The sequence below is a fragment of the Solanum verrucosum genome, unplaced genomic scaffold (assembly GCF_900185275.1).
Source record: "Solanum verrucosum unplaced genomic scaffold, falcon-dt-bn FXZP01000020.1, whole genome shotgun sequence".
Classification (NCBI taxonomy): domain Eukaryota; kingdom Viridiplantae; phylum Streptophyta; class Magnoliopsida; order Solanales; family Solanaceae; genus Solanum; species Solanum verrucosum.
The window spans coordinates 419,047-446,121 of NW_026019903.1; the positions used below are offsets into that span (position 1 = coordinate 419,047).

At 31.1% G+C, this 27,075-nt stretch overlaps 1 protein-coding gene and 1 pseudogene across 1 annotated transcript; one reads left to right on the forward strand and one right to left on the reverse strand.

The window, feature by feature from the left end:
* Window positions 1-791: 791 nt before the first annotated feature.
* On the reverse strand, window positions 792-2,089 carry LOC125820226 (ethylene-responsive transcription factor 13-like; annotated as a pseudogene).
* A 24,063-nt stretch (window positions 2,090-26,152) lies between these two features.
* Window positions 26,153-26,846, forward strand: LOC125820609 (ethylene-responsive transcription factor 2-like). Its single transcript, XM_049500024.1, has one exon. It carries the CDS (start codon window positions 26,169-26,171, stop codon window positions 26,844-26,846), a length of 678 nt encoding a protein of 225 aa, XP_049355981.1. The 5' UTR covers window positions 26,153-26,168.
* The last annotated feature ends 229 nt before the right edge of the window (window positions 26,847-27,075 follow it).

The following is a 27,075-nucleotide window of genomic DNA, read 5'->3' on the forward strand; positions in this document are numbered from 1 at the left end:
GTGGATTCAATTTTATTACTCACCTTTACATTAGGATTTTGTGGTTTCTTAATAGACGGTTAAAGTGTTGAATCAAAAATTGATTTTTAAGAAAATTAGGGGTTTAACTTATGTCGTTGATCGTCATTATTGCTTGTTCATTACTTTTTTTAAAATATATTAAATGTTCATACATTGTTATATATATATTAGCTTGATATCGTTATCTCCTCCCATATTCAACTTCTAAACATATACAAAAATGGACTCCTTCCTTCATAGATAAAAGTTAAAATAAAATAAAAAGGGAGGGATGAATGATTAATTGCCTAAAATCATGAGCAAATTCAGATTATTTTTTTTTCCTTTTCTTTTTTCCATTTGTCTCATACTTATGATAACACAAGGCTATGTTGCAAGTAATTTTTTTTAAAAAAAAGGATTGAATAACTAATTTCCCAAAGTTGAGAAATAAATTTGAGCATTTTTAGTTTTTTACCATCATTATAAAAACACTTTCGCTATGGCGCCATTCATGAGGCAATTTAAACAATTAAAATAATAATATAATTAATATAACATTTTTATCATGTCATAATCATCTTTACCTGTTATAGCAGGTACTATAAATATTTCAAATTTCATATTTTTAAAAAGGTAAACTAGCTAGCTGTATATAAAAGTTAAATATTTGATAGAAAAAATTATGATAGAACAAAAAATGATTTATCTATCTAAGTAATAAATATAATATCTTTAGAAAATGACAATAAAAGAGAATGGATAAATTACAAGTTCAAACACGAGAAAAATCAACTTCTTTCCTTACTCATAATAGCTATACCAATATCAGTAAATTTAATTAAGCTATGACAAACTAATTTAGCTTTAGCTATTGAATTTATCACATCTATTTTTCTTTTCCTTGCTCCGTTTTCTGATGTAGAAGATGATGATGTTGAGGGCGAAGGTAAACGATGACTCCCCTTTACTCTAGCTGACTTTGAAATATTTGAGCCAGCTAAGTGAGGAAAATTAAGCCGAGCTTTAGAGCCTCGTATTTTGAATGCGGCTTCATCATAAGCCAAAGCTGCATCCTTTGAGGTCTCATACGTTCCTAACCACAACCTTGCGCCTTTTCAATTCGGATCTCTTATCTCCGCCGCGAACGTCCCCCATTGCCTCCGTCTCACTCCAATATACCTCATCCAATCATCTTCTGTCGCGTGATGATGTTCATCACGCGCCACCACCAGGGGTGGACCTACGTTGTAGGTTTCGGGTGCTCGAGCAGCCACGATCTCAACGCGTAATGCGTAAAGTTAGACAGAAATTTTTTTAAAACTAGTATATTAAATAGTTGAGCACCCAGAAATAATAAGGTGTCTTAGCTGCTTTGGTTTGGAAGCTGAATATCCCGCGCTCGGCACGCGGGGGAGTTTGGGCGTTCGAATCTCGGTTGAAGCATTTAACTTTTTTCAATTTTGTTACTAACGTCTTTCATATATTACTAGACATTTTCTCTTCTTTTTTCTTTTTTTCAATCTTCGCCCTTTTTTCCGCTTAACATTTCAATCTTAAATTTTTGTTTAGTTTATTTTTTCACTTTTTTAATTTCCTATATCTCATTTATTACAACAAAAAAACTTAAGCTTTTAAAACTTCAGAGCATAAATATTTGTAATTGTTAATTTGCGATATGATACAATTATTCAATATCTTCAAAATATGAAAGGTCATCGAGAATCGTACTACTAGAAGGTTCTTTTTCTAAAAAAAATAATATATATATATATTAATATTAATCGTAGTCCACTCGGTAACTTATGACTAGAAGTCTTATTTTTAATAATAAGACTTTTATTTTCACTTTAATTAAAATAATTATACATTTATATTAAGAAGTGAGCACCCATGATCTTAAAATTCTGGATCCGCCACTGGCCACCACTAGGCCCCGTGTTTGGTCCTTAGTCGGTGTTGTTTCCACAAGGAATGTGTTACCAACGCTACCAAAACTTGAGGTAGGACTATTAGGTAATTCAACGTTGCTTGAGGGCGAAAAAAATTCAGAAAAATCGAAATCATTTTGAAGATATTGCTTCATTGATCAAGTAAATCAAAATCAGATGAGAATTTTTCATCATCAACTGGATTCATTTTGTTTTGATTACTATAATTGTTTGTAGCACTTTTTACTTAGTGGAGTTTGGAGTAATTTACTGTGGTGTGAAAGGAAAGCGTTTACACTAACTTCTATATATATATATTGGCACATTGCAATTTATTCACGTCTATTATTTTTATATATATATAAGAGTTTCTGTGATGATTCCAGTTTAAGCACGCACCTCCATGTTATGCGCGTTATGGGTTTTTATTATATTTAAAAAAGGGGAACTTTCGCAAATAGTCACTATAATAAACTTAGTTATGATTCATAGATATAATTTGCATATTTACGGGCTGTAGCTATAATTTTTAGCTGTCTCGTTTGTATAACACACGGATTTGTATATTCGCAGGTTTATATAATTTGCGGATATATTTGTATAATTCAGTTATTTTTATATAAACTCAAAATAACGAATTTATACAAGGGAAAAGGGTTAAATATGCCCCTAAACTATTTGAAAAGGACTAGATATACCCCCGTTTAAAGTTTGGCTCACTCATGCCATCGCCGTCCAATTTTTCGTCTAGATATGCCCTTATGGGCGTTAAATGCCAAATGGAAATGCCACATAATTTTACATTACCACGTGACATTTATATTAAAGGGAAAAGGGTCAAATATACCCCTAAACTATTCGAAAAGGTTTAGATATACCCCCTTTTAAATAAACTACCAGACCCGTTTTCAACAAATTATTTTCGATAAATCCCGAAATGAGTAATTGATAATAAAAAATAGGAAAAATATGAAGAAAAAAAATAAAATTAACTCCAAAAATTCACAAATAAATATAGTAACCTTAAATTCAACAATTTCAACAATATTTTTTATTTTTATTTTTTTTCGATAAATCCCAAAAATGAGTAATTGATTAATAAAAAATATGAAAAATATAACCTAAAAATTCAGCATAAAAGTCTTTTTCATATTTTTTATTAATCAATTACTCATTTTCGTGATTTATCAAAAAAAAAAAAAAATTTAAAAATTGTTGAATTTAAGGTTACTATATTTATTTGCGAATATTTGGCGTTAATTTTATATATTTTTTTTCATATTTTTCCTATTTTTTATTTGTCAATTACTCAATTTTGGGATTTACCCAAAAAATTTAAAAAAATTGTTGAAAACGGGTCGGGTAGTTTATTTAAAAGGGGGGTATATCTAGACCTTTTCGAATAGTTTAGGGGTATATTTGATCATTTTCCCTTTAATATAAATGTCATGTGGTAATGGAAAAATGACGTGACAATTCTATTTGGCATTTAACGCCCATAAGGGCATATCTAGACGAAAAGTTGGACTGTGAGGGCACGAGTGAGCCAAACTTTAAACGGGGGTATATCTAGACCTTTTCGAATAGTTTAGTGACATATTTGACCCTTTTTCCTTTATACAATTACAAACATCAAAAGTGTAAAAAGTTATATAAATTATATTATACAAATTAATGGGAAGAGAAATAAAATACTCTATAAAATAAGTACTGATATACTCCCTCAGTCCTTATATTAGTCCGTACGTTTGAATAAAAAGGTTACTAAAAGTAGTTATTACTTCAATATAATTATTTCATTATTTTATAGAATCGAGATAAAATTATTTATTTTTGTATTAAGTATTCTTAATATAAAATTTGTTTTGTCTTATTATTCTTAAAAAAGTATACAATTTAGTGAAAAGAGACGAGAGTAAAATATTAAAAACGATGTATTTTAAAAATGTAACATTTAATATGGGACGAAGGGAGTATTTATTTTAAAAAATCAATGGTTCTTGTTTCAATATATATTATTGATACCTTCTAGAATAGGGAGATAATTAACTCGATTTTTTAATATATGCTAGTATTATTATATATTAGGAACGACAAAGTAACGTTTATATATTTCTGAATTTAGATCCATTTTAGACCTCGAGAAGGATACTTGCACGTTCATATCATCTTTTGATTTCTGAAACTGAATATTTTTTATTTGAAAAACAACCCTAAGCTAAAAAATAAATGTAACATTTAATGAGCTATCAAGGGATAATTTAATCTGGCTACCTTATCTTTTGATTTAATTTTATACAAGTTACTTAAGAGATTATTACATATTAATTCAATAACATGAATTAAGATTCTAGAATAAATGATATTAAAATTAATGAGCTATCGAGGGTTTTGCTAGCTATATATCTTCCTCATATATATCTGCATTGATATCTTAAAAAATTCTGAACTATGAGAAATTATCTAACAAATTATAGTCATTAAACTTTTTTTGTATCAATAAAATCTTAAAGTTTTATCTTCGAAAATCACTCTCAACTCATTTTGTAACGATCCAAACCGTCGTTATTTAGGCAAAGTAAAAACTTCGGGAAAATACTGGGCCATTGTCCCGCCAGAGCGGGCTAGATACCGCTAGGGCGGTGGCGCCACAGCGGGGTAAGTAGCCGCCAGAGCGGCTTGGGCGAGGCAGAATGTAAATAACGTGAAACCTTATTTTCTCCTTCTTCCAAAAACACCTAAATTAAATGTAAATCACCCCAAAAATCCTCCAAAACTGCCCTAAGCTTGGGAAAGAAGGAGAAAGAGATTTCTAGCATGGAGATAATGATAGCTTGCAGATTCTTGGTCAAATCCACCGTCCCGTCATTCGAAAACCAGAAATTCATATATAATTCCTCTACGAATGCTTGGCGCCTAGGTAGGCTAGGTTTATTTAGATTGAGTAGTTTCAAATTCGTTATTCACTGCGTAGTATGTTGAAATTGACAGAAGAATTCATGCTTAGGCTTGTTGTACACCAAAATGGAATTGATTACGCGCATATTCCTAATTGATGAGTTAGGGTTTGGAAATAGTGGTGATTCCTATTGTTATGGGGTGTTGTTGACTGGTGGCTAGATGATATGGTTGCGTATAAGTAAAACGTAACGGTAGTAGCAAACCTACCGAATTGACCATAGAGCAATACATGTCAGGGACTTGAGTATTTGACTATATGTTGTGAGTAGGGTAGCATCCGGTGACCAGTCCGTACAAGTGATCGGTTGCCACGTTCCGACATAAATATTGGATTGGGTACCACGTACCGGTACACTAACAGTTTGGGCTTGGGTTGTATGAGAGGGTCATTGACTTGTATTATATGTGTAATTGCTTGCATTATTGATGATGTGAAATTTGACGTGTTTCCTGAATGATTGGTGTATGGTACATTATGTTCTTATAGATGGGGGTTGCAATGTTGTAAGTTAATTGGAGATACATGGTTGTGTAATAAACTGTGGATGGTAGAGTTGCAATTTGGTTGTAGTATGGTAAGGGGGAACTAAGGGACCCAGGTGATATATTTGTCAATTACTATGTCGGCATGGGTATTATTGTTGAGGCTCGAGGTGGTGTTTAGTGATAATGTTGGTAATTGGGTTTTCCCATTAAGGAAGTGGTAATATAATTGGATAGTAAGCCTCGATAGGCGTAAGGTGGGGTCGTAAGTTGAGTAGAGATGAGAAAAATGTAAGGATGTATCGTCAGTGGTTGGTCGGTTGGTAGCGGTGTATCGGAAGACTTTCTTAGGGAATTGATTGATTTATTGAGTGTAATCACAACGAAGTGAGTAAGGGGTTAGAGGCAAGTGAACTAGCCTAATGTTAATATCCAGAATGATAATAGGCAAAATATAAAGGTGAAAGATCGATTGGTCTTATTGCATGTTTCGCCAGTTGATTTCTTGTATTATGCGGTGGGTATTCGGGTTGACCGATGATGCCTACTAGTACGTGTGGTTGTACTGATATTACTCTTGCTGTGCCTTTTTGGCATATTCTAGTTGGTGGATCAATAATGTTCCATAGGTAAAGGCGAAGGAAATCTCCAGTAGCTTCTATCTTTTCTTCCGCATGGTGGGAGATGTGTTTTATCGTTATCATGTTTTACGTTTGTACTCTTGTACCTGTTTAGACTAGATCATTGGGGAGTTAATTACTTTATAAGTCTGAACTTTGATTTGTTTTAAACTATTGTTTATATTAGATGAATTTTGATGAATTTCTTTTATTCATCAATTATTCCTGATTTTCCGCATTTTTAAAAATTAGGATTGAGGGTTCTCCTACTTAGGTGTTAGAGTGGGTACCCGCATAGCCCGATGGGTTGGGTCGTGATAAATTGAGATCAGAGCCCAGGTTATCGATATCCCCGTACAAGATCAAATGTGGAGTAAACTTCTACGGATGGGTGTGTTGACGTCCACATCTGATCTTCATGAAGCTATGAAGCATTCTAGGAAGTTGTCCCTTCCTTTCTCTCATTTCGCGCAAGTGTCACTTGTGGTATGAGTTGAGTCCAATTGATATCTCTCGGTTCCAATTGATATCTCCACAAAGTGAACTAGACGTTGTAGTTACGGCTGAAGGAATCACACAAGCAAGGTCAATTGGAATCGAAAAGGTTCCAATTGGTATCTGGCCCTAGGTGCTGCTTAAACGCATGGATAACCAGTAATGGTCATCTATGGAACGAGCTAATTAAGAATTTGGACTTATTTGTGAGTTGTCACGTGAAACTGTGAATGTGTGCTTCTTATTGCCTAAATTAACTGTGAAGGTGAAAGTAGTTTTTGCTTAGATGTGATGATATGATTATATGCACAGTAAATGTGTGTCTGAACCTGGATATATGTAATATGCTAGCCAAATTGTTGAAGCTATGTAAGTTGTAACTTCTTGAGTACCGTGAAAACTTTTTGTGAAAAGAAAGTCATGACTAAGTTCGGTGCGAGGATCTAAATAATCTACGAGGTGGTTCGTAAATGGAATATGGACGTGCGTTGTGACCAACTAATAATCGTGTGAATGTCTAGGTGTATCGTGGAAACGAGTATGTTGTAGGGTTAAAGTAACGTAAATGGGTGATGGAGTGCGTGCGCCATCGGGTAAACCCAAGGGTAGACAATGATTATTCTAGCTAAAGGAATTATCCTAAATTCCCAGTTATAGTCGGGGAATCTAAGGAAAGTTTAAGAGTAAGAAAAACCCCAAAAAAATTTGTCCCGAGTTCTAGTTCCATCTGAGTCGCTTGGGGGGATTACTCCCACCGGGACTGGACCGCCAGAGCGGGATTTCTACTGCTAGAGCGGGACGAGGTGAGGCAGAACCTCAGGTTGCCTCCTCTATTTTCCCAAGTTACTCAAATAAACCCCAATATCGTATATAAGTTAACCCTGCAATTCAACTAGTGCTCAACAAATCGAGAATATATTATAAAACACCTAGCATTAAATCATTAGTTGCGAAAAACAACAGAAAAAACAACATCTATGTGCTACAAAAAGTAAGGAAAAAGCGATAAGTCCAATCAGGATCCCTAGGACTGGAAGGTGTCATCATCAGAGTCGAGGTCGTCCGGGGGTATCACGCCAGACCAGACCTCATTCAACATAGGAAACTGCGTGTAGTCCTCTGGCTCAAGTCTGGAAATCTCTCTGTCGGGGGTAACACAAGAGAAGATGACATTAATAGTGTTCCACATTCGGGCCATTCGACGATCCCTCACCAAACCCTTCCTAATCTCCTGACTCAACTGGCGGTAAAACAACTCAACCTTAAGAGCAGTGCTTGGTGGAAGTGGAGTGGGGTTAGCAAAGGAGTGTCCTAATCGCCTCCGGACGGCTGTCAGGTCCTCCTCTACCTGTGCACCTAAGAGTGGGGGCTGGGATCAAATGCGAAAAGTGTCAGCACCTACACCATTTTCCCCTCCCTCATTATCCGCATCCGCAGCTGCCTAACTGTTTTTGGCCTGACATGTCCTCCTCCTCTTGCTCCTAGAGGTAGAACCTTGCCTAATCAAAAGATGGTGAATGGGGAGATCCATTGGAAGTACCTCGTCGGTGTCAAGAAATAGCACTCCCGTTCGCTTGCACAGCGCGGTCACCAGTCCCAGCAGGAAAAAGGTCTTCTTGTTGCCCAGATAGAACATCTTTTATTCTGACATAATTTGTTCCCCACATTTAGCTCAATACCCTGTATAGCTCATACCACCACCAAGGCCCGAGGTAATGTCACGTCAGTGTGATTGCCCGACGAACAGAACCTCCTAGTAACCAAGTCTAGCCACCTCTTAGTATCTGGTGACCAGTTTGTACTAGTGATCGGTTGCCACGTTCCGACATAAACAATGGATTGGATACCACAAACCGGTACACTAACAGTTTGGGACTGGATTCCATGAGAGGGCCATTGACTTATATTATATGTGTAATTGTTGCATTATTGATGATGTGGAATTGGACGTGTTTCTCGAATGATTGGTGTATTGTACACTATGTTCTTATAGGTGGGGATTGCAATGTTGTGAGTTAATTGTAGATACCTGGTTGTGTAATAAATTGTGGATGATAGAGTTGCAATTTGGTTATAGTATAGTAAATGGGAACTAAGGGACCCGGGTGATATCTTTGTCACTTACTATGTAGGCATGGGTATTATTGTTGAGGCTCGATGTGGTGTTTAGTTGTAACACTCTAACTTTTCCAAAACGTCTAAATTAACTGGTACCTTCGTGGGAAGACAAAGAGGGTGAGTAATAAATTAAACAGGATGTGGTATGTCATATTTTAAGTGTTAAAGGGTTTTATCTCAAGTTTTGAAGTTATCATAAGTTCCTTTTTAAAGATTTCTTTGAAATCTGGGTCAAATTTATTGGATGTTTTCTCTCAATATATAAAGAGTTAGAAGGCCTATTACCCATTAAATCGAAGGCCTACGAATCTAGTTTGCAACGCACAAAACCCCGTATCAAACAGACATTTGAGTAAAAAGTTATGAGGATTTTACTAGGGGATGCCGGGGCAGAATTCGGGTCGGCTAAAGAAATATGGTGTGTCGGCTATTTAACATTTTTAGCCATGGAAACAGTCATTTCAGTTCCAAAACGAGAGAGAATGCTTAAGAGAGGGTTTCTATGGAATCCTAGCATAATGAATGTGTGTACCATCTATGTATATATAGTGTTTGCAAAGCTTAGGACATAAGGAACAACTTTCGTGAAGGAACTACGGTCTTTCGAGCGTTCATTGGAAAGATATGTTAAGGCTATTCCCTTCGTTCGACATGTTTTCTTAGATATAGTTAGCGTTAGTGATCTTGTAGATGTAATTTTGAATGGCTGGTTGATTGGATGGTTATAACCCCCCATTTTAGGGATTCACGATCTGTTAAGACAGACCCTAAGTTAAGAACGACTTGGAGATTATTCATATATATATTGTTTATAGCTAAATTGCTCGCCTTCAGCCTAGTTAATTGTTTGTTGTTGCCCTTGGGGCTATTGTGGTTAGCTGTTGAGCTATGAACGGCCTATGGGGGCTATGATGTTGTCTAATAGGACTATATTGGGCCTATAAGGGCTATGAGTTGCCTACAAGGCTATATTGACACCTAAGAAGGTTATGTGCTTCCTACAGGGCCATGTTGTTGCCTAAGAGGGCTATGTCTTGTCTATAAGCTACGTTGATGCCTAAGAGAGCTATGTGCTGCCTAAGGGGCTATATTAATGCCTAAGAGGGCTATGTGATTGCCTACGGGGCTAGGGGACTACTGGTAGGGGTATATAGGTTGATTGGCACCTTCCGGGTTTATGGGGGCCTGAATAGGTGGTCTTATGTGTTGTTTGTACCTGTCGTGCTTATGGGGGCTTGGTTATGTTGTTGTTTTATTATTTTTGATAAGTTTAGATTTAGGAGCAGGTCAATACACTTATCTTATCCTTGATTTATTTATAAGATTATTCCAGTATATTTGGATACCTCATCATAGACTATTGTCTTTCATACTCTATACATTATTTTGTAATGACGCCCCATTGCCTGGGGCGCTGCATTCATGCATGCAGGTCCTGACAGACGACTGAGTAGACTTCCTCAACAGCAGGATTGACTTTTATCCAGTTGGCTAGCCCCTTTCCTCCGGAGCTAGAGATAAAGTCACGCGGCCCTTCAAATCAAGATAGAGGCTTCCGTCATCGTTAAAATCCCATGGCGGAGTTGGGAGGTTTGTTACCTTTTGTTGCATATATCTTTATAAGTAGGCTGGGGCCCTGTCCCGCTAATCTTTATTACACTGAAAGGCTTGCAGACTAGTGTGTGGGGTGTATAGCTACATTATGGCCATACTGGCATATGTGGTTGGTTTGCTAAAGTTTGTGAGTTGTTTGATGTATTGTATTGATATATACCTGCTTTTAGTTTTGGTATAGATATCATGGTGGCCTCGACGGCCCAATCCGGACTTCTGTGCTAGTTGGCTATTTATTTATATGATCTCCTGGGAGTAGCTGTTTCTTTTATAGATCAGTTGGCAGGGGCCTTGTCGACCGATGACTTAGTTTTAAGCCGAGATATACTTGTTTGATTTCTTGATTGCGTGTGGCTGTCATGCGCTAGTAGCAAATGGTTCATCCCCTTGAGTTTGGGGTGTGACATTAGTGATAGTGTTGGTAGTTGTGTTTTCCCACTAAGGGAGTGGTACTATAATTAGATAATAAGCCTAGATAGGTGTAAGGTGGGATTGTAAGTTGAGTAGAGATGAGGAAAACATAAGGGTGTATCGTGAGTGGTTGGCCGAGTTGGTAGCGGTGTATTGGAACACTTTCTTAGGGAATTGATTGATTGATTTATTGGGTATAATCACGACGAAGTGAGTAAGAGGTTAGAGGCAAGTGAACTAGCATGATGTTAATATCCAGAATGGTAAGAGCAGGCAAAATATAAAGGTGAAGGAGCGATTGGTCTTATTGCAGGTTTCGCCAGTTGATTTCTTGTATTATACGGTGGGTATTTGGATTGACCGACGATGCCTACTAGTACGTGTGGTTGTACTGATACTACTCTTGCTATGCCTTTTTGGCATAGTCTTGTTGCATGATCAATGATGTTTCATAGGTGAAGGCGAAGGAAATCTCCAACAACTTATATCTTACCTTCCGCATGGCGAGAGCTGTGTCTTTTCGTTATCATGTTTTACGTTGTACTCTTAGTAGCTCTTGTACCTATTAAGACTAGTTCCTTGGGGAGTTAATTACTTAACAAGTCTGAACTTTGAGTCATTTTAAACTCTTGTTTTATATTATATGAATTTCTTTTATTCGTCAATTATTCCTGTTTTCTACATTTTTAAAACATTGGGATTGAGGGTTCTTATGCTTAGGTATTAGAGTGGGTGCCCGCACGGCACGGTGGGTTGAATCGTGACACATTTATCATTAAAATAAATTTAATATGATAAAACAAAAAAATATTTTTTAATGTCATGTAATAAAATTTATTTTTTTTTGCATTGAGTTAATGACTTTAAAATGTAGTTAGTAAATATATTTGGGACCTATCAATTAATGAAGATAAAATTGTAAATTTGTTATATCAATCATTATTTTCTTAATAGGTATGTCAAATTATAATTTGACAAATAAAAGGAAACAAGAAAAATAATAAAATGGAAATAGACAAAATAGAAACTCTTTTTATTTGGCTGAAAAGACCGCTACGGAATCTAAAAATTAACAATTATTATGTTACTCATAACTCACCCAAGAACAATCCCAAGAAGGCAAGTTATTATGCCACTTATATGTAATGACTCATATTAAGTTAAATTAATGTATTGTCTTTGTTTACCCTGGAAAAAAAAACTTCCATCAAAAAACTTTCATGGCACTAACAATACACATAAATTTAAATCTATTTAGCAAAGCTACAAAAAGATCCTCTACAATTAATTAAGTATTATAGGGATCATATTTTTATTATTTAATTATATTTTTATCATATTTATTCATATGTAGATCTGATTCTTTTTCATTTGCTAAGCATTTGTATTTAAAACACATTAAAGTTGTCAACTGATCGGACCGGATCAGCTCGTCCCAACAACAATAATTAAATACCCAATGAAATTCTATCTGTGAAGTCTGGTAGTAGAATGTACATAGACCTTACCATTACCTCGGGGAGGTAGAGATGTCATTTCTGCAAGACTCTCTACTCAAATGCAACAAATCCACATACAAAGAATAAGAAAATCGAGTTCCAATATCGGATCGGGCCGGGTTCAACAGTTGAGTTTGGTTGCCCGGCCTAGCCCACAACTCATGTACCCCTTTTCTCTAGGTTTACACTGTTGGGCAGAGTCATGGGCCCATGGGCTTTAAAGGGCCGATTTGTGGCCCGGATTGATTTAATTGTTTTTTTAATCTTTTTTTACGAAAATATTTAATATTTATAACAATAGTATTTTTTTAGGATAAATTACATATATACACATTTTTTTCCCATAATGTCCATTATTCCCTACCAGTTCTAAAATTTTCCAAAATCCCTTATTTTACTCTCAAACCCCAGCCCAAACGCTGGATACATAAATCCTAACTCTCAAAAACAACATTTATCCCTTCCCTATTTCACTCCACAAATCTCTCCTTATTTTTATTCACTCAATCTTGGTAGTTATTTTCTCATTTACATTTGAAATTCAAAATCAGTCTCTTTTTTGTAAATTAAGAATATTTTTAGACAAAAAAAATTAAAAAGGATATTTATGAGTCTTTTACCTATTTTCAAAAATACTCCAATTTATAATAAAATAAGTGAACTTCAAATTTTCAACACTAAAACGTAAATTAGAAAGAAAAAAAGTGATAGTAGTAGTTATTATTTGGTAATAATTAATATAATAGTTGTAAATTTTCCATAATTTGAGTTATGGAGTCTAACAACAAATCATTCATTAAAACTGATTATGATTCTTGTATTGTAATTTAATCTTCATGTTGTCTCATAATAATATTAGTTTCAATTTCACCAAAATTTCATACAATCTAAAATAAAAATTTTGTTTGATTTGATTTGGTTATTCGGTTTAATCTGAATAGTGCACACCTCTAGAATAAAGTAATTTCTTTATCCTTTCAAAATAAAGATGATAATTTTGTAAAAAAAAAAAAATCAAATTTACTTGTGAAATTATATTAAATTTATTATTATTGTTATTATTATTTTTCCCTTCCTTTAATAATAATTAAAAGTATATAAAGAAATTTTATACCACACTACTCAAGTAAAATGAAGTATATGTGAAATGACGCATTAGACACTGTTTATAATTTTGTCTCTATTGTTTTTCTAAAAAATTATAATTTTATATTTTTAATATTGTACATATATTGTTGAAAATATTGAAAATAAAAATATTTTTGTTATTTGTTACCTATTCTCGTGGATTCATTCTTAGCTATTATCTTTGTTTTTATTATAATACTCTAAAGTTTAAAAAAAAAAACAAATTAAAATAAAATAGTACATAAATTAAGAAAATAAAATTTGTTATTTATTATTTTTTTTAGGCGGGTCTAAATTTTTAATTGTTACTTTTTCTCTCTTTTTTTAATCTTGTAAAAATATTGTTGTTACTTTTATTTCTAATTCTGTAAAATAATACGTAAAATTATATCTACAATATAAATATAAATAATAATATAAAAACATAAATAAGATAAAAGATATTATCATGTAAAGATAAAAAATAACTCTTGAATGAAAATTAACCAAACTTATGAGATATGTTAATTAATTAATTAAAAAGGGAAACTTTTAAAAATATGTATATATATAAGAGATATTTTTAAAATAATAATATTCTCTTTCTGCTTCTTTCTTTTAAAAAAAAGAAACAGAAAATTTTTAGCTTCTTCCCAATACAGAAAAAAAAATTCTGGTTCCATTTAAAAGCAGATAAGGATTAGTCAAATACTTAATTTTTAAAAGAAATACTTTTTTTTCTAAAAAAAAAAAAGCACTTCTACCCTCCCAACATCAATACCAAACCAGCTCTTAGTTACACAAAAAGCTAAAAAAAAATGAACTTCAAAATAGATTTTTTTTAAAAAAACTATTTCTAATGAGTCAAAATAATATATGGCCTTAGGGCACGAATTTTGTTGAACCGCTCCTTACGCCAAGCTGTCTTTTTGGTATCTCATTAATCATCGAAATTAAAAGGCCAGACCTATAGTTTATTCAATAATGTTGCAAACACTAAATTAGGCAAAAACATTAGAATATACTTTTTGTGACATTTGACAACATTCGTTATCACCAAAAGGTTTTATGTTTCCAGGAAAACAACATAATAATAACGTGCTAAGATTTTTACCCCCAAATAAATCTGAATAATTCAGAAATGATTGTCACTTAATTGACTGATTTTTTATTTTTTCTTTTTTCTTTTTTTGGTGAAAATTATTTTAATATAAAATCTTGAAGAGTAGATGGATAGTCCATTTTTTGTTGTTGCCACTATTTAACTTGTAACCACGTAAACTTAATTTGAGAATATCTAAATTTTAATTAAATATGTATACGGACCTCATGTGGAAAATATATGAAGTTAAACCAGTCAACTGTCATGACGGTCTGAACAAGATTGAGGGCTTAAAATCAAATTTTATAGAGGGATATTAATTATTATTTTTTGTAGATGATGTACATAAGTTAAAATTTTATATTGAGATACCAAGATTGAGGGTCTAAAATCAAGTTTTAGTGCTCATAACGGCCTAACGGGTCGTTACATGAGATATCAATTTACTCATTGTTCGTTCTCGAATGGTCAAGAGAAAAACGAGGGTAAGAAAGAATACTTGACTCAACAAAAAAATGTGAATATCTTCCATGCATATCAGTCTCAGTCTTCCAAGTGGACTCTTCAACCAGCCAATTCTTCCACTAAACCCTTCCAGATGCAATCTCCTTTGACCGCAACTTGCGAACCTCCCTAACTAGAATAGTTGCAGCTTGCAGGTTCCTCCTCATAAGACATATTCTCATCAAGCAAGATCGAATCCCAACGAATAATGAAGTTGCAATCACCATGATATTTCTTCAACATAGAGACATGAAACACCGAGTGAACTCCTGATAACCCTGAAGAAAAAGTCATTTCATAGGCCACCTCTTCCACACGCTTAAGACCGAATCAAGTGTCCTACTACTTTTGTTAATTAAGTTGATATTGTATTATAGGCGATTTTTTTTCTTAGGTTAATAGTGGAGATGGTTTTTTCTTTTCTTTTCTCTTTTTTTTTGAACTGGGAGTCAGAAACAATCTCTCTAACTTTTCAAAAATATAAATAAAAAATTTATACATTTTATCCTCCTTAAGTTTACTTATGGAATTAAACTAAATTTATTGTTATTATTATTATTTTTCCCCTCCTTTTAACAACAATTAAAAATCATGAATTTTATGCCACGCTACTCCAGTAAAATTTAATATGAAAAAATGGGGACACATTAGACACTGTTTATAATCGTGTATATTGTTATACTAGATAAATTTTAATAACTCTAATGAGATATTAAAAAGAAATATTACTTTATATTAGATACCGATTGGTATTGCGTGATTAGTCAAATCCTTAAACTAACGACTAATTGTGACATCAGTCGTGCATAGGATACCTATACAAGTTAAATTAGCGTTTGATCATTAATTTAGTTAAAATTTAAAAAAAATAATCAATTTTTGATGTTGTTCGAAAAATAGCTTTTAAAACTTGAAATTATGTTGGAACATGCATTTTACTTGAATTTTTATAAAAATTTTGTGAGTGAAAATGAAATTTCACCAAAAATTAATATGACCAGTTTTTGGAACTTAAAATTTTTTCAAAGATTTTTTTAAAAAAGAAATTGACTAAATTTCATAAACAGACAACATTGTCAATTATTTAAAAAAAAATAAAACTCAACTCCACAAAATTTATGCTGGTTACTTTTTTGTCTTACACTTTGCTTTCCTTTACTGTATTATTTTATAGAGATATTGACATGGATTTTTTTCTTAGGTTAAAATAAAGGCCTAATTCATTGGTGGTCCTTTAAAGTTGACATAAAATTTTATTTAGATATTTTAATTGGACGATGTTTATTTTAGACATCTTATGTTGACTCCTATTGTGTCATTTTGATATTTTTTGTTTACATGGCTTAGTAAGTATAATACACTCGTTGACTGCGCGTGAAAACCCTATTTAGTCCACTTTTTATTTTTTTTCTTCTTCTTCTTCATTTTAAGCCACCATTTTTGCAAACTTAAACATCCAACAATGGTTAATAACTATAGTTACAATAAGACGATGAAAATTATTTTAGAAATTTAAGAATTGACCTATTTCGAGATTTAAGTATTAAATTATTCATGGTGTGTAAGTCCGTGTGTGCCCAGATGTTATGCAAAAAAAGGGCTTTGGACAAAAAAAAAAATCAGGGGAGGAACGGGGATGTCTGCAAGTAGATAGGTATTTGGACAAGGCAGTGTGGGGTGGGGGCTGGGGGCACGGGGTATTTTTCTGCAAATGGGAAAGCAGGGTGTCATCATTTAATTTGTCACTTTACATGTCATTCACGAGTATAATACACACCTCATATAATTTTGTTGATTGGAAAAAAGTATCAAAATGACACAATTGAACTGTACATGAGGTGTCTAGAATGAACATCGTTCAATTGAAGTGTCCAAATAAAACTTCGTGCCAACTTTAAGGGGCACCGATAGATTAAGCCTAAAATAAAATAGTAATGATGACTATTTTTACTTTTCTCTTTCTTTGAGCGGAGAGTAAAGTAATTTCTTTATCCTTTCAAAATAAAGATGATAATTTTGTAATTTTTTTTAAAAAAAATTACTTGTGAAATTATATTAAATTTATTATTATTGTTATTATTAATTTTCCCTTCCATTAATAATAATTAAAAGTATATAAAGAAATTTTATACCACACTACTCAAGTAAAATGAAATATATGATAAATGACACATTAGACAGTGTTTATAATTTTGTCTCTATTGTTGTTTTTAAAAATTATAATTTTATATTTGATAGCAATGTGAATTGCGTGATTGCAGCAGCTCTAAATAGCGACTTATTGTTAGAGTTTGGTCATAGACTTAATTAAAATTTAAAAAATAATATGTTGAAGTTGTGTTGGGAGTTGGGACATATATTTTATTTGACTTATTTTTAAAATTTTGTGAGTGAAAGTGATTTTTTATCAAAATTGATATAGGCCCAGTTTTGGAATTGAACTCAAATTCCCCGAAGAAAAATTTTCCAAAAAGTGACTAATGTTCATGAAGAAACAATATTTTAAGTCATTTTAAAGAAGAAAAAAATTATTTTCAAAATTTATTTATTCGCACAACAAAGAACGATCAAGTGAGGAGAAATAGTCAATTAACTGCTTCTTTGTTTATGCATTTTGCTTCGCTTTATTTTTTCGAAGAAATAATAGACCAAATGAGGGTCTTCTTGGCAGGAGAGCCTCCAGGATAGAAGTAACGATCAATCATTTTCTCTCAAAATTTATAGATTGATCTCTCAAAATTTATAATGATTAATAAATAGAATAAATACCTAAATTTTTCATCAGATTCATTTCTAAATTTGTTTTGCTATAATTGTCAATATGAAAGTGATGAAGAGAATATAAAACGATAAAAACTTTTTTTAAAAGTCGAACGACTCTTTAGTAACTCCGACTAATTTGACACCTTCGATCCTTTTCTCTTTGCATATAGTACCCCCTCCGACCCTCCATCCCTGTAAAGAAGTACTCTAATTTTAATGCATAATAGGATTGTCACAATAGATAAAAGATAAATAAATAACTACTAAATCTTTGGGATAAGAGTCTGAAAAATACTCTAACTTTGGTCGGATTTGTTATTGCGATACTAAACTTTCATGAGGACCTATTACCTCCCTAGACTATTTAATACCGTATTTTTTACCCCCTGAACTGTTTAATAGTGTATTTTAAAGGTATATATGTGACCATGTGGACACATTACTATTTATAATTTTGCATTATTTTTTATGTCCACGTGGGCAAATATATGTTTAAAATACGGTATTAAATAGTCTAGGGAGGTAATAGGTCCTCATGAAAGTTTAGTATCGCAACAACAAATTCGACCAAAGTTGGGATATTTTTCAGACCGTTATCCCTAAATCTTTCTTCTTAAACAACCTACACTCTCCATATCACTTCTCAGTATTTATAAATTACTGAAATCGGAACAATTTTAATTATTGATGAGTAGTTGATATGTCTTAAATTTATTTATATAGAAATTATAATAAATAAAAAATTCAGCCATGCATTAGACATCTCACATGATTTGGGTGGGAAAGAAGAAAACAAAACGATCAAATCTAATGATTTTCTTCTTGTCCAAAAAGAGCCAGAAAGAAATGAAAATGAGCTGGAAAAACAATGTGGTTAATAAGTAAGGGTGTTGACAACTCGTTTAAAAATTTTGTACTCATTCTATGACATTAAATGCTCCAACAATCATAGAGGAGCAAATTTTTTAAAAATTATAGATACCCTTTTAGTTAAGGTTATTATTAAATTATTTACGATGAGTAAAACTTTTTGAATGTGAGTAGAAATCAATAGTCATATATTGTAATTTTGAGTACGATACAAATACTATTTTCCCTTTTTTTTTCATTTAACAATTTTTGGTTTTTAAATTTTTTTCTTATATAAACCCACCTATGTTTTTAATTAATTCTTACCCATTTTTTGTTTTTAAAAAAAATTAATTACGACACAAATACTATTTCCTTACCGATATTCTATTTTTTTTAAATATAAACACGCTTTTAGAAATTAATCCAAAAAATTTGTGCCTAACCGAGATTTGAACCCACATTCCGCAGGGGGTCAACGGTCTTGCTGGGTGCACAACGACGACTTGGTCAAACGCTTCAGTGGGTTTATGGATTCGCAGGAAATATATATATATATACATTGTACTTCATAGTATAATGCAAATATAGAGTCTACAGAAAAGTCAGTGAATTCGGCAGAGCCCCCTTCCGCTACAATAGGTCCGCCCATGGGGTTGACAGACTCAAACTTGCTACCATGATTGTTGCTACAGTAAGAATTAGGAGAGAATCAATTGATTTGATGTGAAAGAGCAAATTAGGAAAATAATTAAGTAGATAGTGTTCTATTTTAAGCTTCTTTTTTTTAGAAGTGATGTATTTAAACTTATTTTGACTTTAAATCTGATATTTAATTAACTAATAATTAGATAATAGATAATCATTAAAAAAAATATGAATTGAATTAGTAGATATTAGTATATGTCAAATCAAATAATTTTTCCTTTTTTAAATAGGTTGATTAAAAAAACTTAAAAAATCAAATACGTTGAAACCAATGAATGGGCAGATCATAGGGTCACAACTCACAATGGGTTGAAACAAATTGATCCGTTCAAATTTAAATAAATTATATTTTTATCGTTAATTTTAATACTTCTATACTTTATTAGATAATGGTGCCCGTGCTATGCACGGGCCCAATAATATAAATGGTATGTTTTGGGGCTAATAACGGAGTTTTTGAAGCGATTGTTTGCGTGGATAAAGGAATAAGTTTTTTTATCACAAACATGTACTTTCTTTGACACTATTAAAATGGACCTAATATATGTTATTTTTGTTGTCTCAATTTATGTGACACAAATAAAATTTGGAGAGTCATCCAAATTTTCATATTTTTTTAAAAAATGTTTTAAGTTATTAATTATTGTGATTTATAATATTTTTTGTGTAACTTTCAAATAACCTACATTACTGGTCACTTTGTCCTAATTTATGTGATATGGATAAAATTACAAAATTAACACTTTTAAAATGCCTTTTAGATATTTTAAGTTGTTAATTATTATTATTTATAATACTTTTTTGATAATTTAAAAATGATATGTGTTATTTTTTCTGTCTCAATATATGTGAGCCCGACAGAATTCTAAGAGTGAACCTATTTTATTATATAGATTTTTAAATATTTTAATTTGATAATTATTGTAATTTTTAATGTTTTTTAAGTCATTTGTAAATGATATATGTTGCTTCCTTTGTCCCATTTTATATAGTATAAATATAATTCCCAAAACCAACTGAATTTTTAATATATTTTTTAAAATATTTTAAATTATTAATTATTGCGATTTATAATATTAAAAAAAAATTAAATAGAAAATGTACAAAACTTGTATCAGCCTAAAAAATGACCACATAATTTGAAGCTTACAGAAAGCAATAAGGTTGTACGTAATTTTAAATACTTAATATATATTACTCCGTTTGTCTCAAGGTATGTAGCATAGATAAAATTTAAAGAGTCAATCAAATGTTGTTAATTGTTAAGATTTACAATACATTTTACGTAGTTTTCAATAATTTCACATTAAATAATACATATTACTACTTTTGTCTCATTTTATGTGACATTGATAGATTAATTTTAAGAATCAGTCAATTTTTTTTTATGTTTTTTTAATAAATATTTTAAGTTGTTAATTATCACGATTTATTATATTTTATACATAATTTGTAACGATAGATTAATTTCAAGAATCAATCGAATTTTTTTATATATTTTTATTTTTGAAATATTTTATGTTGTCAATTATCATGATTTATAGTATTTTTACGATAGATTCACGTCAAGAATCAGTTGAATTTTTTGTATTTTTTTCAAAACATATTTTATGTTGTCAATTATCATGATTTATAGTATTTATACGCAATTTTTAAATATAAAAAACACACAAAAAAAAAAAGACAAATAAATAAAAATGGACCCAATATATGTTATTTTTGTTGTCTCAATTTATGTGACACAAATAAAATTTGGAGAGTCATCGAAATTTTCATATCTTTTTTTAAATGTTTTAAGTTATTAATTATTGTGATTAATGGTGTTAAATTGTCCAATAATATAAATTTTAACGGTACAACCATAAAAGAAGAATGTACAACACTATCTAAGCACATGTAACACTTGCTAGCTTTTATTATTTAACTAAATAATAAATATGTCACTAAAAATCTTGTTAGCTTTTGGTTGAAAGCTAACAAGATAGTTACAGTGATAGTTGCATTGTGGCTTATTATATATATATATATATATATATAAAATGGGCCCAAATGAGGTAGGTAATTAATAGTGTTAAATTGTCCAATAATATAAATTTTAAAGGTACAACCATAAAAGAAGAATGTACAACACTATCTAAGCACATATCATCCAACACTTGTCATGTACTAAGTAGTAGATATTCCCACTTATTATATATATAAATGGGCCCAAATGAGGTAGGTAATTAATGGTGTTAAATTGTCCAATAATATAAATTTTAAAGGTACAACCATAAAAGAAGAATGTACAACACTATCTAAGCACATATCATCCAACACTTGTCATGTGCTAAGTAGTAGATATTCCCACTTATTATATATAGTAAATATATATATATATATATATAAATGGGCCCAAATGAGGTAGGTAATTGATGGTGTTAAATTGTCCAATAATATAAATTTTAAAGGTATAACCATAAAAGAAGAATGTACAACACTATCTAAGCACATATCACTCAACACTTGTCATGTGCTAAGTAGTAGATATTCTCACTTATTATATATAGTAAATATGCACCTATTGTACTTTAGGATGGTTTAAAATTGAATGATAATCAATAAGTTAATTATAAAATTGATTTATTGGTATTACATTATCGAATTAATGGTTGGTGAACGAATTTATATTTTGTAGTTAGCGGTTAATTGATGTGGGGGTGGATTACTCAAATTTTTTATTGTGTAAATTATGTACCCGTTAAGAATTATCATAGTTATACTTTTGTTGTAAGTATATTTGTTAAACAAATACTTATTTGCATGCACCCTCAAAAACTATGATTTACAATTATAAAGTTATCAACTTAGGTAGAGTTAACATTAATTATTTTGTTTGATATTGATGAGTTTAAGTGAAAGAAAGTAGCATGAAATGATTGAGTCAGATACACTATTTAATAACCTCCATTAATTACTAATTTGATACTAAATCAATCGATAACTTATTGATTGACTAGCAAATTAGTATATTTAAATATTGATATCCGACAAATTATCGAGCATAATTATTTATTCCTTCTGTGCCTTTTTACTTGTCTAATTTTTCCTAATTTGATTTCCCTTATTTGTCATTTTTGACAAATCAAGAAAAAACAATTTATTTTTTTATATTATACCCTCAATTTATTGACATGGGTTAATGTCTATGAAAAATGTCGTGAGTAAATATATTTGGAATCCTATCAATTAATAATGGTAAAACAGTAAACTCATTATACCAATCAATATTTTCTTAATAGATGTGTCAAGTCAAAATTTGACAAGTAAAAAAGGACAGATTGAGTATTTTCATTCGCTATGCGTTGCCTGAACGTGTACTCACATGATTAATCAATGAATATGAGATTGTGTGTAACTGAGTATGATGAGACCGGTCCCAATCCGTCCGATTAGCGGTCCCCCTACTATACTTGATCATTTGATTTTAAAAAAATTGTTATTTAGAGTTGATATATTTTTGGTACAAAAGTGGATTGAAAAAACAATTTATTTTTTTCTATTATACCCCAATTTATTAACATGTGTTAATGTTTGTGGAAAATGTAGCGAGTAAATATATTTGGAATCCTATCAATTAATAAGGATAAAATGATAAACTCATTATACCAATCAATATTTTCTTAATAGACGTGTCAAGTAAAAAAGGACAGATTGAATACTTTCATTCGCTATGCGTTGCCGGAATTCGTACTCACATGATTAATCAATAAATATGAGATTGTGTGAATGATGAGACCGGTCTCAATCCATCCAATTAGCGGTCCCCCTACTATACTTGATCATTTGATAAATTTCTTTTTTTGTTATTTAGAGTCGATATAATTTTGGTACAAAAGTGGATATATATATATATATATATATATATATATATATCCCTATTGTCATATAAATGATTTAAATGTACCCTTTTCTTCTAATGAAAGTATAAAACAATTTTTAAAAAAAAAAATTATGTATGGATATATTTGATCTTGCTCACACATATTTTTTTGACTTCTTTAATTCAACTTCTAATTTAAATTTATTATTTTAATTATATAATTTATCTTTTCACAAACTTTCTTATAAAATTTATCATAAATATCTCAATTATTTTAAAAGACAAAAAAATATATAATTTACGATATAGCCGTAAAAAAAAAGTCGAAAATTTTATATTACTTTTTTCTCTTTTTTCATTCATGCTTCTTTCTTTTTATTTCTCATATTTTTACAATAAAAAATTAAAAAAAATTAAAAATTAAAATAATGATAATCACATATGAAAAGGATATATATGACCCATATTTGATATGATAGAGATATATTTAAGCCCCTATTATAATGGTAAGTCGAAATCTTAGTCACTTTGTAATGAGAAATATATAACTCAAATAACAAAATAACAAGAATTACTAAATAAATAATAATTTTAATTTAATATCAATAATTATTAAAAATAATTAAAATATTAAAAATGAATAAAACTTAATAATAAATATACATTAATAATTTATATCTTAATTATTTTAAACTGAACAAATTTTAAGTGAAAAAAATATTTTTATAGTAATAAAATGTAAAAGTAAACAAAGGGGAGAGAACAAAATAATATCTCTTATAATCGTGCAAGGATTCCCGTGATCTAAAATAAGTCTGAACTTTTGCAAGTACAGTTGCTTTCTCACTTTTCAGAAAGAAAATTACAATGCATTATTTATTTCTCTTGCAATAAATAAAAAAACTATTGTCTTAAAAGTTATTTACGGGAAAGGGTTAAAAATACCGTTTAATTTTTATTTATTAGTTGATTTTATTCTTACTGTTAAAATGAAGTTATTCTTGCCTTTGTCGTTATTATACTTATCATTTATTGGACGGAAATCTCCAAATCACTTAAAATTACCCAATTTTTTTTTTAAAAAAACCACCACCCTTATATAACTCAAATCGGACTTGGGGATTTCCGTCCACAGAGGGGAACAAATGATAAGTATAGTAACGACAGAGGTAAGAATAACTTCAGTTTAACGGTTAAGGTAAAGTCAACTATAATAAAACCTCACTAAATTAATATAGATGAGACCATAAAATATTATTATTTATAAAGGTATTATTTAATCGATAAATTAATATTTATTAATTTAAAGAGTGATTCGATATCACAAAATTTGTTGGGGTATGAAATCCCAGAGAACTTAATAAATAAACTCACTTATGAAAATGTCATTCGTGAACTCGAGGTCATGATTAATGATCTCGGCTTACGCAATAAAATGGACGTTAATAACTTGTTGGATGGGTGAAAATGATACATGTCCAAAGGTCCGGAGCTTAGAAAACACTTATCACATTTAGAACCAGTTGAAGATGTGGATGATAAAGTTAAAGATGATATAATACCAGAGAACCAGTTACGCTAAGGAAACACTTATCACATTTAGAACTCTTCTCAATTTTATGGTGCATTTCGAAAAGACAACACCAAAACTTTTTGGATGCAATAAGAAAGTTAGAAATGAGGTTCAATTAGATTTAAATTTTAACAAAAGAACAAAACACAATAGAATCATATTTCACAAAATTGTCTTAGATATATTTCTACTTTTAAAGAATTATTAATTTATAATATTAATGGGACTATATATTTATATAGGGGTCTTCTAAAAATATATTATCTTATCGAAATGAATGAATTTTTTCATTGACTCAATATTATCTTAAAGATATTTTTGATTAACCAGGTATTAATTTAGTGAGGTTTTACTGTAATAAATGAAAGTTGAAGGGTATCTTTGTCTTTTCCCAAGTCTTTATATGTTATCTACTCCCCCTTCTCAACAACACTTGTCAATTATTGATTTTGCCCATTTTTAAGAAACTATAAATATAAGAGTAATTTTATTATATCACACTTTGAATATAATAAATATAATGTCTTGAAAAATGTAATAAATAAATGACTACAATTAATGATAAGGGTAAATTAGAAACTAAGTGTAAAATTATCCATTGATTTCATAAAGTTGACAAGTATTGTTGGACATTCCAAAATAGTATAGTAAACGAGTATTGTTGAACAGAGGGAGTAATAAAATGTTATGGAAACAAATAGGAAAAGGGAGTGGGGGTTTGGAGGTGGCGTTAGGAATGACAAAATCAAACTCAACACATCCAATCCATTTAAATTTAGACGGGTTATTAATCTGCCAATTTATTAGCTCTACTCATTAAAAATTGAATTGATATATAATACAAATATTTATGAGAAAATCTTGTTATTTTTTTATTAATTTGATATTTTAAATATATCCATGATAAAGACAAAAATAATTTTGTTAGTTACTAAAATATTTTAAAAGAACAAATAAAACAATAAAAACTTAGTAAAAATTGAATAGAGTTGATTTGACCCCCCTCATTTTAACCCAAACAAATTTGGGTTGGATTGGATTGAGTCTTGACCCAATATGACCTATCCAAATTCGATTCAATTCACCCAATTATCACATTGAGATAACGAGACGGTCAAAGAGTGAGTGTTAGGTGGATTGAGAGAAGATAATAAACTTGAAATGTTACCCAAAAATACCAAGTACAATGAAGGGAAATATTCTTAGAAATTCCTACAAAGATATTAGGACTAGTGGTAGGTGAATAAGTTAAGTACTCTCTTTCTTTGTCTCAATTTATGTGATATTTTTCAGATTTTGAGATTCAAATAAATGTATTTTTTACCGTAAATATTTTAAATTGTCAATTATTGTGACTTATAGTACTTTTTAAATAGTTTACAAAAAAATTGAAAATGCCATTTAAAAAATTCATGATCAAACTTAAATTATTTAATTCTCGAAAAACGAAAAGCATCGTATAAAACCGAGACACAAGAAGTACTATATATATGTAGCATTAGAGTTCAACTACGACTATTACATTACATTCATCAAATAAGTGAAAATTTCATTCATCCAAAAGAAGAATGAATATTGCAATTGATGATGATGAAATCTTCTCTTTACCTAGCCTCGATGAACTTGAATCTATCACACATCTTCTTTATGATGATGATTCCGATTTTTTCGAAACTCTTTCACCAATGAGTTTAGATAGCACAACATTATTGCCTAATACTCCTACTTCAAATTCACTTGAATCCCCCGTAAGACCGGAGCCTCCGGAGGAAACAAAGGAAACATCTGTGGAGCGCGAACGCGAAGAAAGCGCGCCACAAGATTGGAGGCGGTTCATAGGAGTGAGGCGAAGGCAGTGGGGCACGTTTTCAGCCGAAATAAGAGATCCAAATAGGAGAGGAGCGAGGCTGTGGCTAGGAACTTATGAGTCCCCGCAGGATGCAGCATTGGCTTATGACCAAGCCGCTTACAAGATTCGGGGTACCAAAGCTCGGCTCAATTTTCCTGACTTAATTGGCTCGGACGTGCCTATGCCACCTAGAGTAACGGCTAGGCGTCGTACCCGCTCACGCTCGCGCTCACCCGAGCCATCAACAACTTCTTCGTCCTCATCTTCGTCCTCGTCCTCGTCCTCGTCCTCGTCCTTGGAAAATGGGACGAAAAAAAGGAAAATAGATTTGATAAACTCAATAGCCAAAGCCAAGCTACTCTGTGGTGTGAATTTACAAATGTTGATACAAATGTGAGAAAAGAGGCAAAGGTTTATTTTTTCTTCATTTAACAATTAAGTATTACGTATAATTAATAGACTCATCAAGGTTATTGTGTAAATGTACTCTTTAATGACCTTTCCTTTAATGGTTTTATTATGAATTTGACATTATTTCCTTTTATAAACTATTTATTGTTCTATACAGGGGGGAGCCACAAGCATCCTAGAGGTTCATCCGAATTTCTCTTTATAATAAGGTTATA